The sequence below is a fragment of the Jaminaea rosea genome (genome assembly GCF_003144245.1).
Source record: "Jaminaea rosea strain MCA 5214 unplaced genomic scaffold BDZ90scaffold_1, whole genome shotgun sequence".
Classification (NCBI taxonomy): domain Eukaryota; kingdom Fungi; phylum Basidiomycota; class Exobasidiomycetes; order Microstromatales; genus Jaminaea; species Jaminaea rosea.
Genome location: NW_020289975.1, coordinates 450,160 through 464,128, shown reverse-complemented (window position 1 = coordinate 464,128; position 13,969 = coordinate 450,160). Strand labels below are relative to the sequence as shown.

The following is a 13,969-nucleotide window of genomic DNA, read 5'->3' as shown; positions in this document are numbered from 1 at the left end:
TCATTGACGTGGAGATGGCTCCTCCCCCTCCTGTGAGCAGTGAGCTGCGTGCTCTTGCTGAGAAGAGCGTGGACGACGAGACGCGGGCAAAGGCGCAATGGGCAATCGGCGCAACGGAACGGTATCGGCTTTTCGTTACGAGGTGAAGTTGAGAGGGGATTGGGGAAGGGTCGGAGGAGCGGAAGGTGCGACGAGCGCTGGGAAGGACGCTTCGACCTCGCTGAGCGGAAGACATGTACTCGATACACTCAATGCTGGAGACAAAGTAATGAGCCAATCTTCACTTGACATGACTTGGTAGATTGCTTGCCTGCCCGCTTTCTACATTTCGAGCACCCTTCATACCACCTGCTCACTCCAACTCTCCCTCTGGCACCTCGTCCTCATCCTTCTCGCCCTCCTTCTGTGCTGCTCCATCTGCCTTGGTCTGAGCCGCCCCACCAACAGCCGGCCTCGCTGCCTCACCCAGCGCATTCTCGCTCGGGCAAAAGGCCATCAGGATATTGTCTTCCGCCGCAGTCGCCATATGCCAAGGGGCCACGGGGCTCCAAGCGATATCCGTCGTCCTGGCCGTGTGACCACCATGCACAAAGACTAGCTCGGGCGGCCCATCTTCCGCATCTTCGCTCGTCTGCTCCTCCCCAATGCGACTCAAGTCCCAGAGCATCACCCGACGATCAGCCGCAGCAGACGCAAGGACCGTCTCGTGGAAGGGGCTCCAGCTCAGCTGCAGCACCTCGTCCGTGTGGCTCTCCAAGCTATGCAGCTTGACCTTGGTGTTGCGCAGATCCCAGAGGCCCACAGTCTTGTCGCTCGAACCGGTGCAGGCTATGTATTCGTTCGAAGGGCTGAAGGCGAGCGAGTTGATCTCTCCAGCATGTGCGTCTGCTACGCGTTGCTTGGGACCGGCAGAGCCAGGGTTGCGGTCGTCCCAGATGAGGAACTGACGGTCGTCGCCTACGGAGCCGAAGAGGGACTCGTGGAAGTGGTGGTGAGCCACATCCTCTACGAAGGCTGTGTGACCGCGGTAGGTCTGGAGAGGTTGCAGGGTACGCTCAGTCTTTTTGTATTGGTTGATGTCCCTGCGGAAGAGAGAGAGAGAGGTGGGGAAGAAGGCGGCACACGGAGAGGGAGATGAGCAAAGTGAACGCGTGATCGTTGCGATGTTGACAGCTCGCACACTTACCAGTGGCAGACAGTCGTATCCTCCGAAGCGGCGAGGATGTGACCCTGCTTAAGCAGGCTCCACGACAATCCGTAGCTGCGAGCGTGAAGGAATGTATCATCAGCATACACGCTATATACGCTGCAGCTTTCGTCTCACGTTGCCCGTCGCGCACTCACCCTTCCTTGCTCTGCCCCTTCAACACCATATCCGGCCTGCACTTGCCATCGGTGCTAGGGTTCAAGCTATGCTTTGTCCTATCGAAGATGTACGTCGGCCCCATGACTGTCCTGGTCGCAATCAAGTCGATGTTCTGTGGGCAGTACCTCGCGCGATTCACCTCGCCATCATGATTGATCTTCTGGACAATTTTGACCCTTGCAGCATTGCCTCCATACGCCCCTACTTCACCCTTGTCGTCATCGTACTGAGCCTCAGAGAGGGACACATCGCGATTGGGAAGCTGTACTTGGGCGATTTGGAGGTAGTTCTGGTCTTGCTCCGAGGTGTGCGTGCCGATGAGGAGGCGATGCGTCGTGTAGGGCTTGTCGCTGGAGCGAGAGTTGCCACTACTGCTGGTGCTAGCTAAGGGTTGATCCGAGTCGGGGAACCACTGGCAGGTGAGGGTAGGCCACTCGAGGGCATGGGTGACGACGAGGTCGTAGAGGTAGGGAGAATTCTTCTTCCAGATCTTGTACTCCTCGCTGCGCTGCATCGAAGCGGCAATCTCTTCGTTGTCGAAGGCCGCAGAGGTCATCGTGGGCGACCAAGTAGGGGTGAAACACTAGCTGTTGAGGCGAAACGAGGTGATTGATGCGGATGAGAAGGAAGCTCAATCAATCCATTTGAGCTCGCCCGACGTTCCTCGTCGTCGTCGTCGTCGTCGTCTGCTGCTCCGTCTCGCGCACGACCCGGTCCGCCGCCTCGTTTGACTGCTCGACGCGTTCGCGTGCGGGCGCCTCCCGCTCCTCGAGCCTGGGCAAAGACAGGCCAGCCAGCGAAAGCTCCTGCCCGTGACGGAGAGCCTCTAGTCCTGCATCATCTCATTGAAAGCACACTAGATCACACGACGAGCCGTGAACACTTCGTTTCTACTGCTATTGCTACCAGAGAGAATTGATGGAGAGGAACGATTGGGTGGGAATACAAGCAGCGATGAGAATGGAAACGCGATTCTTTGATCACACCGCCGCCCCTCTTCCACCAACAGGAATACCTCAAAGCCATCAATCCCCTTTCCATCTCCGCTCAGACGCTACCGCTGATGCCTTTTTACTTGCTCTCAGCGCTGAGCTTCTGTGCCTTCGACATGACCTCCTCGGCGTTACCGACCATGTAGAAGGCAGCCTCGGGCAGCGAGTCGTGCTTGCCGTCGAGGATCTGCTTGACCGAGTCGATCGTCTCCTTCAGGGGCACGAGGCGACCCTCGATACCAGTGAAGACCTGAGCGACGGCGAAGGGCTGCGACAGGAAACGCTGGACCTTGCGGGCACGCTCGACGACGAGCTTGTCCTCCTCAGACAGCTCGTCCATACCGAGAATGGCAATGATGTCCTGCAGCGACTTGTACGACTGAAGGAGCTGCTGGGTGCGGAGAGCGACCGAGTAGTGCTCCTCACCGATGACCTTGGGGTCAAGAAGACGAGACTGCGAGTCGAGGGGGTCGACGGCGGGGTAGATACCGAGCTCGGCAATACCACGGGACAGCACAGTGGTGGCGTCCAAGTGGGCGAAGGTCGTGGCCGGGGCAGGGTCAGTCAAGTCGTCGGCGGGCACGTAGACGGCCTGGACGGAGGTAATAGATCCCTGTGAGACACGTGAGAAGGTAAAATTAGGAGGTTAGCACCTCTGCCTGGCCGCACAGCCTCGCTACCTCGCGCACAACGCACCTTCTTGGTGGTGGTAATTCGCTCCTGCATACCACCCATGTCGGTGGAGAGGGTGGGCTGGTAACCGACGGCCGAGGGAATACGGCCGAGAAGAGCCGAGGTCTCCGAACCAGCCTGGGTGAAACGGAAAATGTTGTCGATGAAGAGGAGCACATCCTGTCCCTCGTCGTCACGGAAGTACTCGGCAATGGTGAGACCAGTGAGAGCGACACGGGCACGGGCACCAGGGGGCTCGTTCATCTGACCGAAGACGAGAGCGACCTTGGAGTCACCGTCGAGGTTGATGACACCAGTCTCGATCATCTCGTGGTACAAGTCGTTGCCCTCACGGGTACGCTCGCCGACACCGGTGAAGACGGAGTAACCACCGTGGGCCTTGGCGATGTTGTTGATGAGCTCCTGAATCAGCACGGTCTTGCCGACACCGGCACCACCGAAGAGACCAATCTTTCCACCACGAGCGTAGGGGGCGAGGAGGTCGACGACCTGCGCAGCGAGCATAAAGGTGAATCCCAAGTCAGCAAAGGGCCGGTGGCAATGTCTACCCCATCTCGCGCTTTTACAAACCTTGATACCAGTCTCGAGGACCTCAGCAGCGGTCGACTGCTCGACGAACTCAGGGGGCTCACGGTGAATAGGCGACTGCTTGACGCCCTTGATGGGTCCACGCTCGTCAATGGGCTCGCCAATGACGTTGAGGATACGGCCGAGGCAAGCGGGGCCGACGGGAATCTGGATGGGGGCACCAGTGTCGAGGACCTTCTGGCCACGAACGAGACCCTCGGTACCGTCCATGGCAATGGTGCGGACCGTGTTCTCACCCAGGTGCTGGGCGACCTCGAGGACGAGACGAGCACCCTTGACGTCCTGGACGTCGAGAGCGTTGTAGATGGCGGGGAGGTCCTCGGTGTCGAATTGGACGTCGACGACGGGGCCGATGACCGACTGCGAGGCGAGGAAGGGGACGAAAATGAGGTCGTGTGTGAGAAAAGAGTGAAGAGGGGTGTGTTGTGGGCGGCGTCACTGGCTGCTTACCTTGACGGCACCCATCTGGCCTTGAGCGGGGGTAGCGAGGCCGCGAGCTGCGAAGCAGGGTGAAAGCGAATGTGAGTATGATGTCGCTCGATGGTGTCAGAGGGTGAGGGTTCAATAGCCCTCCTCTTGCTCTGCTAGCATGTACACAACCGTCTATGTCGACTCCTCATCGCCCGTGCAGCCTACTGCGCCCCTCTCCTCAAAGTGAGAGACACTAATTCTGCCGTGCCTTCTGACCTTACCACCCAATCTCGGTCGCCTCACTTCATCTCGCTGTACGCACCTTGAACAGGGGCCTTGGCCGCCATACGAGCGAGCGAGGGGCGGGCAGCGTTACCAGCAGCAACGGCGGGCGCCTTCATAGCGGGTGCGACGGCCGCCTTGGCGAAGGACGAGAGAGCACGGCTGGAAGCGCTGTTGCCAGCCTGCGCCTGACGCGCGAGGTTGCGAGGAGCTCGCAGTGCGATTCGCTGCATCGTGATTATGGGTGATAGGAGGAGTGGTGGTAAGGGAGGGTGGTAGTGAGGAGAAGCTAAGTCAGGAAAGGCGGGCGGCCGACGAAGAAGAAGCCAGGCAGGCAGAGCGGGGCGCGGCCCTGGCGGGCGGGCGGGCGGGCGGGCACACGGCGGGCGGCGCCGAGACGGTCTCGAGTGCCAGCCAGCCAGCCAACCAGCCAGCCAGCCAATCGACGGACAGTCTCTCGACGACGAGGCCACCCTCGACTCTGAGCGAGCGAGCGTGCGTGCGTGGCTCAGACGCCGACCTTGCCCGAGAGAGGGCCGGGCCCACTTCAACGTCGACCTTGGGCCACGACCCGACCCGAGGCAGACAATGACAAGAGCCACGCGGACGACGTGACAGAGAGAGCAGCTGCACGACGATGTGCTTGGGCCTACTCAATTATGACGACGAGACGTCAGCCCGTGCCATTCGCCGCTCCTCAACGTCTGACCATATCGGCCACATATTCACGATGTCCGAGCACCCAGGTGAGCGGTCGCCGTCCATGCTCACAAGCAGGTGAATTGACTGACAGCTTCCCTGCCTACCCGGCCAGCCTACACCCTCGCCGCTCTCACCTCTCTCGGAGGCACCATTGGCTTCATGCGCACTCGTTCGAGGGTGGGTACCTCTGACCCTCCTAACGCCTCAACAGCGCAACTGACCACTTCTCACGGGCACCTTCGCACATACAGCCCTCCCTCATTGCAGGCGTCGGCGTAGGACTCGTTTACGCCCTTGCAGGTCGCCGAATCCAGACAGGTCAGGACTACGGCTACGAGATCGCGGCTCTCAACTCTCTCTTGCTTCTTGGTAGCTCAGCGCCTAGATTCGCCAAGGGTCCTGTGCCCAAGGGTCTGACAGGGCTTGGCCTGGTCGCGCTGGCATATTACGGGAAGAAAGTGTACGATTTCAACCAGTAGAGAGGCATTGCAAGGAGGATCGCAGAACGAGAGTCGCTGCTTGGCACGCTGCTTCGGACGAATGAGAGCAAATATCGCATGAAACAAGAAGACTAGAGTAGGAGACAAAGAAGATAGCTAGATGAGAGGCGGAAGACGGTCATTGCACAAGGGCAATTACAGAAGGAGTGGAACGACGCCTGGTAGGAAGTTGTCGAGCTCTGTCTGGTAGAGGGTTGGGAGAGAGTGTTCGTGGAGCGGGCGCCTGCCCATTGACAAGAATAGGCTCGGCGCTGGCCATTAGTGTTGGGTATTGAGGTCGAAGCTTCCTCCTCCGACTCGCTGCTCTACCACTGCTACTCCTTCCTCCCCTTACGCTTGCTGAGCCTGTTGCTGCTGCGCCTGCTGGGCAGCCTGCTGCTTGGAGCTGCTCTCCTTGAGTGCCAGCAACTGCCTGCTCCTGAAAGCCTCGTAGTGCCTCAGCGCCGTCGTCTCAATCAAGTCCTGCAGGTGCGTCCTCGTCAAGAAGTTCCTGAGGTACACGAACTCGCAGTGGTTCTCGTTCTCCACGTTGATGACCCCGTACCTGTTCTTGCGGCCTCTGACCTGCTTGCCATCAACGACGACGTTGCGCTCCGAGCCGACGACAGCGAAGGGGATCAAGGAGCGAATACGCTCGTTGAGCTCACGCTCCTCCTCCTCGTACTCGTCGCTGTCGAAGGGGTAGATGCGGATGTCGTGGTACTGCATCTCGGCGCGAATGCGCTCCTTGAAGAGATCGCGTTCATCGAGGGTGAGGCTGTCCGACTTGGCGATGACGGGAACGACGTTGACTACGTCGGCCAGCTTCTTCATGACAGTGACATCGATGGGTCGGAGACCGTGGCCAGTACTGGGAGCGAGCGCGGAGGGGAAAGGGCTTATGGTGTCAGCGAAGAAGTCATCAATGGGCTGGGCGGTCCCTTTGCGCTCACGGGTTGATGAAGAAAAGGCAGCAGTGGATACGAGTGTCGGTAATGTAGCGGTCACGCATGGCAGTGAGCTCCTTGCGGAGGTAGGCCGAGTGCTGGTCCTTGATGTATTTGATGATGGGGTCCCAGCTGAAGGCGCGAGCGGGGTCCAAGTGTAAGTCACTACGCACGCTGCCATCACATCATCCTTAATGAACCACAGTCGCTACCCACCAGTTCTCGTTGTTGACCTGGTCCCCGTAGCCGGGTGTGTCGATGACGTTCAACCTCAGCTTGACTCCATTCTCTACGACCAAGTGCGAAACGGGGTGGATCTCTGTGGTAGAGCGAGGCGACTCGTGAGCCTCGAGGCGACCCTTGGATTCGATAAGGTGAGAGGCAAAGAGGGTGTTGACCAGCGTGGACTTTCCAAGACCAGTCTGACCGACGACCATTACCTGTGAAAGAGGAGGGGGAAAAGAGGAGTGCAAGGGGATGAGATGGTGCACTAGGGCCCAGGGTCATTGAGGCTGGCTTCTCGGGACGTACATTGAACTGGAAACCGCGCTTGAGCAGCTTGCTCTCGATCTGCCTCGTGATCGAGTCGAAGCCAACGTATTGAGAGAGAGGGGTCGTCTGTTGTGCATCCATCTTTGCTACTGCGGGGAGGGGCAGGGGTGAAGTAGGAAGGAAGGGTGTTGGTTGGTTGGGACGATGAGGGCGGGGACGAGGGCAGCCAGCCGTCCGTCGACTGGCGAGCTGGCTGGCGGAGCCAACGACGGCGCCGTCGCCCATTCAGTCGAGCGGGGCGCCAAAGACCACGCGAGGCTCTCGGGGGGGACGAGCACGGATAGCGAGCGACATCGAAATGCACTCGCCCTCGCCCTTGAGAAGTTCTCAACTCCTCATCCTCTCCACCTCCCCGACACCCCTCATCACCCGGCAATGTCCCTCTTCAAATCCTTCAATGCCACTTCGAAAGGCTCCGGGGACATCTCCTCTTCCACCTCGCTCAAGTCGTCCGTCCAAAGATCAATTCGCGCCAAGCTGCTAGCGCAATACCCGACAACGCTCGGCGCTGATGGTGGTGTGCTGCTCGAGGCAATCTGGCCAAAGAAGGAGGATGTCACCCTGGTGAAATTTGCAAGGGAGCATGTGCAGTTCATCGTCAGACAGGGTAGACCCATCTTCTGGCAGCATTTCGAGGGCAGCTTTTTCCCGACTTTGAGGCTTGTGCATCAATGTGAGTAGGCGCGCAGCGGACAATGCTCCACCTGCTTCGTCTTCGTCTTCTCCTTCCTTCGCGGTCATTGACTTTGCCCTCATCGCCGCAGACCCCAATCTCCTTCCCACTATTCGAGTCGACCGAGGTGCGATCCGCTTCCTCCTCTCCGGAGCAAATATCATGGCTCCCGGCCTTGTCTCGGCGGGTGGCAGGCTACCAGACAGCTCTGAAGCCCTCCCCAAAGACGCGCCGGTAGTTGTCCTGGCGCAGGGCAAGGAGCATGCTTTGGCGATAGGGAGGCTCAAGCTGGGTACGGAGGAGATCAAGGCGCAGGGAAAGGGAGTGGTCGTGGACAATTTGCATAGCTTGGGGGACGATCTGTGGATGGCAGAGGCCAGGGGGGCTTTCGGTGCCTAGTGAGATGTAGCGTCCGCATAGAGAGGGAGAGTCGGTGGAGCTCTTGGTCTTCAATCTGTACCAGTAATAGTCATATCCCCGAGATTACTCACGACACAAATTCGCGATCGTGCGCGCAGTCCTCGCCTCCTTGCTGTCGTACGACATCGCCTTGCGCAAGACCAACCCGAATGAGAGAAGGCAAGTTTGCATCTGCATTGCAGTGTTTGGCTGAGCGAAAAGGGCTCTCAAGAGGTAGATGATAAGGTATAAAGATGTCAATGTTCAGATGCAGTGCCTTGCTACCCTCTTCACCCTCCATTCCCAGCTCGTCCCGCCTACATGACCACACAATCCTTCCCGCTCCCCACTGCACTACTTGCGAAACCCATCTCCTCAAAGGTATCAAACTTCTGTGGATCCTTGCGCGGCGGCGATGATGTCGACGCGGACGAGGAGGAAGGTGCCTGCTGGTGGGGTCCACCCTGGCTCGACGGATTGCGGCGCCCCATCATTGCTGCATTTGGCGCAGGACTAGGTCCCGATGGGCCGGAAGGGAAAGGAGCGGGAGGGGGCATGCGGTGGTGCGAGGCAGGGCCAGGCTGAGGTGGGGCTGGCGCGGGCGACATGGTAGAGGACGGACGACGTCCTTGCGGGTGAGGAGGGGTGGCCATATGGGTTGCTGGCGGCTGGCGAGCTGGCGCAGGTTGAGGTGTAGTGGCGCGGAACGGCTGAGGTGTGGGCATGGGCATCGCCTGTTGTTGAGGAAGAGGAGGAGCAGGCGTCTGCTGCTGCTGTCGCGAGGGCAAGCCACGCCAGGAGGCCGCATCGTCGACCATCCTCATTGTCTGCCTTCTCCTGACGTCTCGCGGTGGCTTAGCTGCGGTCTGCTGCTGGCCACCTCCTCCCTGATTCTTGAGATTGAGGTGCTCAAACCCAGTCGAGAGCGTCTCCTGCCCACTTGCCCCTCCCGTAGGCATTGGGGGCATCTGTCGTTGATCCCTTGCCTTCCTTCCCTCTTTCTGGGAGAGAGCCTGAGCAGCCGTGTGTTTCCTCTGCAGCCTGACATCCAACTGTGCCTCATGCTCGCTGCGCGACAAGGTCGTCCCCTGGTCCTTCTCCAGCGCCTCGAGGCGCTCCTTTGCATCTGCATTACCCCGCGCCGCAGCCCGCTTGTACCAACCCTTTGCCGCGGGCACGTCCTTGTTACACCCGACGCCGACCTCGTGATAGTATGCCAGAGCAAACTCAGCGCTGGCCAGGCCCCTTCGCGCTGCCTTCTCTGCAAAGAGATAGGCGAGGCTCTCGTTCTTGTCAAAGCATCCTTCAGCCCCACAGAGGAACCACTTGCTTACAGCCATGTCCGCCTCCACCTCTCCTCCCTTGCTGGCGAGCGAGTAATACTGCACGGACAGCAAAGGATCAAAGGGGCAATCCAGCTGCGCATACTCGTACGCCCAGCCCAGCTTGTACTGCGCGGGCGCGAAGTTAAGGAAAGCGGACCGCTCAATGAGGTGGTAGGCTGTACGCTCCTTCGTCGGCTGGACGCGGGGCTGAGCCGGGTCTGGTATGGGACTGAAAAGGTGCGCAGGGATGGGGATATGCGAGAACTCGCCGTGAAATAGCATGCCCAGAACGTAGCTTGGCTGCGGTGTCTCTTCGTTGCTGAGCTCCGATGCCTCCTTCAGCAGAGACATGGCGAGCGGATAGTCCGTCGCTGCGCCAATCTGGCCCATTAAATGCATCATACCCATGCGGTAGATACAGCCTACATCTCTCAGGGCCTGCCCACGGGCGTAGGCCTCACGAGCGCGTGCAGGGTCATCGAGATGCTCGTAGTCCTGACCAATGCGGAACCAGCTGGCTGCATGGCCAAGTCGGCCGGAGAGCTCAAAGTCGTTGAAGGCATTCTTCGGGTCTTTGCGGTGATACGAAGGGAATTTGCCTGATGCTCGCAGGTCGCCGCGCATATAGAGTCCCAGAGCATCTGGAGAGGAAGAAGAAGCGCGGCGGTTGATGACGGCCATTGCCTCGTCGACGTAGCGAATGAGCGTGGGGTCCGTCAGGCTGATAGCGTCTGCGTGGACCCGCTCAACGTAGCGGACGACGAGACGAGCCCAATCGAGCTTCATCGATTCGAGGTTGGCTGCGAGGGCCTTCTCACGGCGAGCGGTGAGCGTCTCCATGTCGGTGAGGGGCATGGCGAGGACGGGAGCTCCCGTCGCGTCTGCGCTGCTGCGACGCGCTTCTTTGACGAGTGTGGCCGCAGGGGGCGGCGCAGCGTGATTATTGCTAGCTCGTCGAGGCTGTGGCATCGGTGCAGCTGCGTGGTAGGACGAAGAGGGATGCGGAAGAGGGGGAGGCGGGAGTGGCGCTGGTGGTCGATCATCGTAGGACCGCGACTGGAAGTGACCGCCGCCGCCGCCGCCGCCGCCAGCGTAACCTTGATGCTGGTGTTGCTGATGCTGTGGTGGGCCGACACTGGCTGAGCGATAGTATCCTCCAGGCGGCATGTCGACAGGCTGACCAGGCTTGAGCTGCGTCGAGTAGCCTTGGGAAGGATGCCTGGGTCCAGCTGCGAAGGGTGCAGCGCCAGGAGAGATGGGGCTGAAGCTGCTGGCCCTCTGCTTCTGCTGAGGCGGGATGATAAGCTGGCCAGGGGCGAAGGACTGTGAGGGATAAGAGGGCTGCACAGGATAGCCATTCTGCTTGCGCCATTGCATCTCTTGCTGATGTGCACCCTGAGGCAGCGGTGGAGGTCGAGGAGCAGGAGCTGATGCTGTCGCTGTGGCCTTATGCGGCTTTGCGTTGCCATTGCCGTTTGGCTGTCGAGTAGGATGAGGTGGAAAGGGCGACCCATCCTGGCCGAATCCGAAGGGCACTGCACCTGACATGGCGGCGAAGGCGGCGGCGTCTGCGCGCACGGGGGCGGGAGAGGATGGAGCAGAGGCAGGAAGATGGGTTGCGATGAGGATGAGGGCAAGAGCTGCTGTTGCTGTTGCTCGCTGCTAGATGTCGTGGAACAACAGTCTTCGACTAAAGATCCGTATGGGTGGTCGTGGGATGGCTGACAGGGAGAGAAAAGAATAGAGATGAGCACTTGAGCATCGATCAACTCCACCACCCGCACACCGCCCACAGCCCACTCGTAGGCGAGGCTTGCGCCAGGCGTCCTGTGTTGCATCGTCTGCTACTCTGCAGGGCGGAACGGGCTCACAGCTCTATGCGCCAAGTCTTGCCTTTGCTGCCATAGGCCGGCGGGGCGACGGCGTGGGCTGAGCCGCTGCGTCCACTCGGCCGCCGATGTACCACGCAGGGCGGTGAAGTAAGGCGAGGGGAGAGGGGGGAAGGCCAATTCTGGACGACACGACATCGGCGACAGCGACGGGCAGGCAAACGGTGACGATGAGGATGGGATTGATCAGGACAAGATGGCCAGCATCTCTTCTGTGCAAGACGAGTCAGAGACAGCGCGTGGAAGCGACGATGACAACTGGAACTCGCGACAGAATTCACTGCTCGGTAGCTTGAGAAGTGGAGTGGTAACACGATGTGGTGAGACTAGCGGGCATGACTCCCGCTTGAGACCTGCTCTATTGGCTTCGATGATGATGACATAGCGAAATTTGGACGTCCAGGCGCCAGCGTCGGACCCTGTGACCCGGAAATCAATGGTAGTGATGATGAGAGAAAGCCCAATTGGCATCGAGATGCTTGATATATTCCGGCCGGTCGCTGTCGCGTCGAGCGCGGCCGCGAGGGGACGGTGATGATGATGATGATGATGATGATGATGATGATGATGATGATGATGATGATGATGATGATGATGCTGGGAAGCCTTTCGAAAATCGTAGGCGCATGTTGAGACCGATACCTGTCAGCCTCGCTTTGCTTATCATGCTTGGTGATGCCGATGGGCGCACGTGCTGCCCAGCCGTACGGGCGATGCTTCTGTGCTACCACCCGATCTTGCTGCCAGGCCTGCTCGCAATGCTCTTCCACGCCCGTCAGTCCTTGATATCCTGCAGCCTGATTGCTTGCCCGCTCTCTAGGTATCCTTCGCTCTCGAGCTTGAAAATGACGTCCAAGCACCAGTCCTGCGCCGTCTCGGACAGCACGACGTCGGGCAGCTGCACCTCGTTGTCCAATAGATGGTGCAGATGTTGCGCAGTCCACAGAGTCGTGGGACCAGGACGGAGAGAGATAATCGAGCAGACCATATCCTCGATAGGCTGTAGTAGGGGTCGCGTGGTGCGACGATAGTTGCCCGAGCTCGGAGGGACCTCTTCGACGCTGTAGAGCCTGCACAGAGATGTGGCCCAACGTGGTGCAAGTCAGCAGTGTGCCTCAGCTCCGCCATGAGCATCTAGCATACGTACCAGCCGTGACCCTCGTCCTCTGCTGTCGTGTTGATCAAGAGCATCCACTTCTTGCCCGCTTGTTGTGCGCGGACCCTTGTATCGACTGCGAGCCCACCAGTAGCCTGCTCAGCACCATCGCCCTCGGTACTCTCGCCGAGCAGCCCCTCTCCATCCCCTGGCATGATGATGAGGCGCACCGACGTGAGCAACTCACGCTGACAAGGCGGCCCAGGACTGCTCGTGCTACTGATAGCGCTCTCGCATTGAGTCTCGCCCAGCATCGCAGCCCCAGCCGTAGGATCAGAGAATTGTCCGGCAGCGGTGTTGATGCGTGCCAAGCTCCAGTACGAGTGTTCGCCTGGGGTTGGCATGCTAGTGATCAACTTTGAGACGAGGACCATTGAGCGAAGGAGAAGTAGAGATCAAAGCTGTTGAAAGGGGAAGTGGGCTTGATGGGGGCAACGGGGGCACGGCCGCGCTCGTTGGGTTCTAGCGAAAAGGCTTCGGGTGACCTTATTGGATCCGGCGGAGGTCAATTGCTCAGCCTGAGGCGGCGCAAGGCATGAACAGGAGAGGGCGGAGGCTGGTAGCAACGGCAGCTGCGGAGCTCCTACACGTCGACGTCGTTGCTTGCTTGCTTGCTTGCCTGCCTGCTTGCCTGCTTGATCGGACGTTCTTGGCAGCGTCAACCCCTGGAAATCGAGGTGCTCGGAAGAGCTATTATGAACGGCCGCCAAGTGGTGTCAAAGGGGGTCTGCGGTACGTGATGAGCCGTCGCGTGTACGGTTGCGGCGCTTCAAGCTCCGTCGATCACGGCCGCTGCGGCTGCTGAGCACAAGGGAGAGACAAGAGCTACTGACTGGCCGCGGGCGTCTGATTGTGACTCAGCGTGCCGGTAGTGTCGATGCGCAAGCCTTCTTCGGATCAGGGGGAGCTGGGCGTCGGTTGATGATCGATGAAGGAGCGCGGATTCGGAGTAGGCAGTGTGTGTGGCTGAGCTGAGTAGTTAGCTACCTAGCGACAGGGGACAATGGGGAGGATGAGTCTTCGTAGGGGATCGTCGGAAGGCATCGAATGGGCAAGGATGGTAGTGAAGTTAAAAAGGAGGCGAGGAAGAAATGATTATCGCGCCTCGGCGTCTCCGTCTACTGGGCAGTCACAACTTCTCAGTTCAGTGACACTCAACCGCGCCCATCAAGCAGGTCGATGCGGACGGAGCCATCGAAGTGGTCGAGCGGGCAAGTCGGAGGAGAGTCCGGTCCCTCTTCTCCATGGATTGCGGCAAGCTCACGTCCCGCCGTCGCCCTCGCCTCATCCACTCGCCCGCCCGAGTATGCCTTAATCGACTCGTCAACTTTGCGCCATCTCGCTCCATTTGGGACGCACGAAAGGCGACAGTGACGGCGACGAGGCCGGATAAGGACCGAGATACGGGCCGTGGGCTGTGCGAGATTCGATTGCTTTCGTGAGCCATTCATGCTCATCTCCGAGCGGGAGGACGTTAGGGCAACAACGATGGTGGTCACGGGAAGTCTACCGCCG

At 59.5% G+C, this 13,969-nt stretch overlaps 7 protein-coding genes across 7 annotated transcripts; 3 read left to right on the top strand and 4 right to left on the bottom strand.

The window, feature by feature from the left end:
- Positions 1-246: 246 nt before the first annotated feature.
- On the bottom strand, positions 247-2,023 carry BDZ90DRAFT_235309 (putative chromatin assembly factor 1 subunit C). The gene is made up of 3 exons (XM_025507260.1): positions 1,345-2,023; positions 1,187-1,261; positions 247-1,082 (listed from the first exon to the last, which is right to left on the bottom strand). Exons 1-3 carry the CDS (start codon positions 1,920-1,922, stop codon positions 353-355), a joined length of 1,383 nt encoding a protein of 460 aa, XP_025364678.1. The 5' UTR covers positions 1,923-2,023; the 3' UTR covers positions 247-352.
- Positions 2,024-2,266: 243 nt separating this feature from the next.
- BDZ90DRAFT_229099 (putative ATP2-F1F0-ATPase complex, F1 beta subunit) lies at positions 2,267-4,579 on the bottom strand. The gene is made up of 5 exons (XM_025504913.1): positions 4,373-4,579; positions 4,090-4,136; positions 3,622-3,999; positions 3,055-3,540; positions 2,267-2,971 (listed from the first exon to the last, which is right to left on the bottom strand). Exons 1-5 carry the CDS (start codon positions 4,563-4,565, stop codon positions 2,438-2,440), a joined length of 1,638 nt encoding a protein of 545 aa, XP_025364677.1. The 5' UTR covers positions 4,566-4,579; the 3' UTR covers positions 2,267-2,437.
- A 483-nt stretch (positions 4,580-5,062) lies between these two features.
- BDZ90DRAFT_257166 (hypothetical protein) lies at positions 5,063-5,513 on the top strand (the record flags this gene model as incomplete). Its single annotated transcript, XM_025507922.1, has 3 exons — positions 5,063-5,078; positions 5,147-5,211; positions 5,286-5,513. 3 exons carry the CDS (start codon positions 5,063-5,065, stop codon positions 5,511-5,513), a joined length of 309 nt encoding a protein of 102 aa, XP_025364676.1.
- Positions 5,411-7,175, bottom strand: BDZ90DRAFT_229097 (putative CDC10-septin). The gene is made up of 4 exons (XM_025504912.1): positions 6,992-7,175; positions 6,677-6,900; positions 6,467-6,592; positions 5,411-6,384 (listed from the first exon to the last, which is right to left on the bottom strand). Exons 1-4 carry the CDS (start codon positions 7,091-7,093, stop codon positions 5,865-5,867), a joined length of 972 nt encoding a protein of 323 aa, XP_025364675.1. The 5' UTR covers positions 7,094-7,175; the 3' UTR covers positions 5,411-5,864.
- Positions 7,176-7,387: 212 nt separating this feature from the next.
- On the top strand, positions 7,388-8,084 carry BDZ90DRAFT_215719 (hypothetical protein; the record flags this gene model as incomplete). Its single annotated transcript, XM_025504244.1, has 2 exons — positions 7,388-7,685; positions 7,777-8,084. 2 exons carry the CDS (start codon positions 7,388-7,390, stop codon positions 8,082-8,084), a joined length of 606 nt encoding a protein of 201 aa, XP_025364674.1.
- A 103-nt stretch (positions 8,085-8,187) lies between these two features.
- BDZ90DRAFT_229096 (HCP-like protein) lies at positions 8,188-11,150 on the bottom strand. Its single transcript, XM_025504911.1, has one exon. The coding sequence runs from the start codon at positions 10,955-10,957 to the stop codon at positions 8,402-8,404; it is 2,556 nt and encodes an 851-aa protein (XP_025364673.1). The 5' UTR covers positions 10,958-11,150; the 3' UTR covers positions 8,188-8,401.
- Positions 11,151-11,804: 654 nt separating this feature from the next.
- BDZ90DRAFT_3795 (hypothetical protein) lies at positions 11,805-12,472 on the top strand. Its single transcript, XM_025509535.1, has one exon. The coding sequence runs from the start codon at positions 11,925-11,927 to the stop codon at positions 12,327-12,329; it is 405 nt and encodes a 134-aa protein (XP_025364672.1). The 5' UTR covers positions 11,805-11,924; the 3' UTR covers positions 12,330-12,472.
- Positions 12,473-13,969: the final 1,497 nt, after the last annotated feature.

Bases quoted from the DNA above. Each gene is read 5' to 3' on its own strand.
- BDZ90DRAFT_229096 (XM_025504911.1), bottom strand. From the start codon at position 10,957: ATGTCAGGTGCAGTGCCCTTCGGATTCGGCCAGGATGGGTCGCCCTTT.
- BDZ90DRAFT_235309 (XM_025507260.1), bottom strand. From the start codon at position 1,922: ATGACCTCTGCGGCCTTCGACAACGAAGAGATTGCCGCTTCGATGCAG. The intron at 1,262-1,344 runs GTGAGTGCGCGA...TCACGCTCGCAG, and splicing joins AAGGGGCAGAGCAAGGAAGG to CTACGGATTGTCGTGGAGCC. The intron at 1,083-1,186 runs GTAAGTGTGCGA...TCTCTTCCGCAG, and splicing joins GATACGACTGTCTGCCACTG to GGACATCAACCAATACAAAA.
- BDZ90DRAFT_229097 (XM_025504912.1), bottom strand. From the start codon at position 7,093: ATGGATGCACAACAGACGACCCCTCTCTCTCAATACGTTGGCTTCGAC. The intron at 6,593-6,676 runs GTGGGTAGCGAC...TCGCGCCTTCAG, and splicing joins CAGGTCAACAACGAGAACTG to CTGGGACCCCATCATCAAAT. The intron at 6,385-6,466 runs GTGAGCGCAAAG...GCTCGCTCCCAG, and splicing joins TGCCTTTTCTTCATCAACCC to TACTGGCCACGGTCTCCGAC.
- BDZ90DRAFT_3795 (XM_025509535.1), top strand. From the start codon at position 11,925: ATGTTGAGACCGATACCTGTCAGCCTCGCTTTGCTTATCATGCTTGGT.
- BDZ90DRAFT_229099 (XM_025504913.1), bottom strand. From the start codon at position 4,565: ATGCAGCGAATCGCACTGCGAGCTCCTCGCAACCTCGCGCGTCAGGCG. The intron at 4,137-4,372 runs GTGCGTACAGCG...CCTGCTTCGCAG, and splicing joins GGCCAAGGCCCCTGTTCAAG to CTCGCGGCCTCGCTACCCCC. The intron at 3,541-3,621 runs GTTTGTAAAAGC...CTCGCTGCGCAG, and splicing joins TCCTCGAGACTGGTATCAAG to GTCGTCGACCTCCTCGCCCC.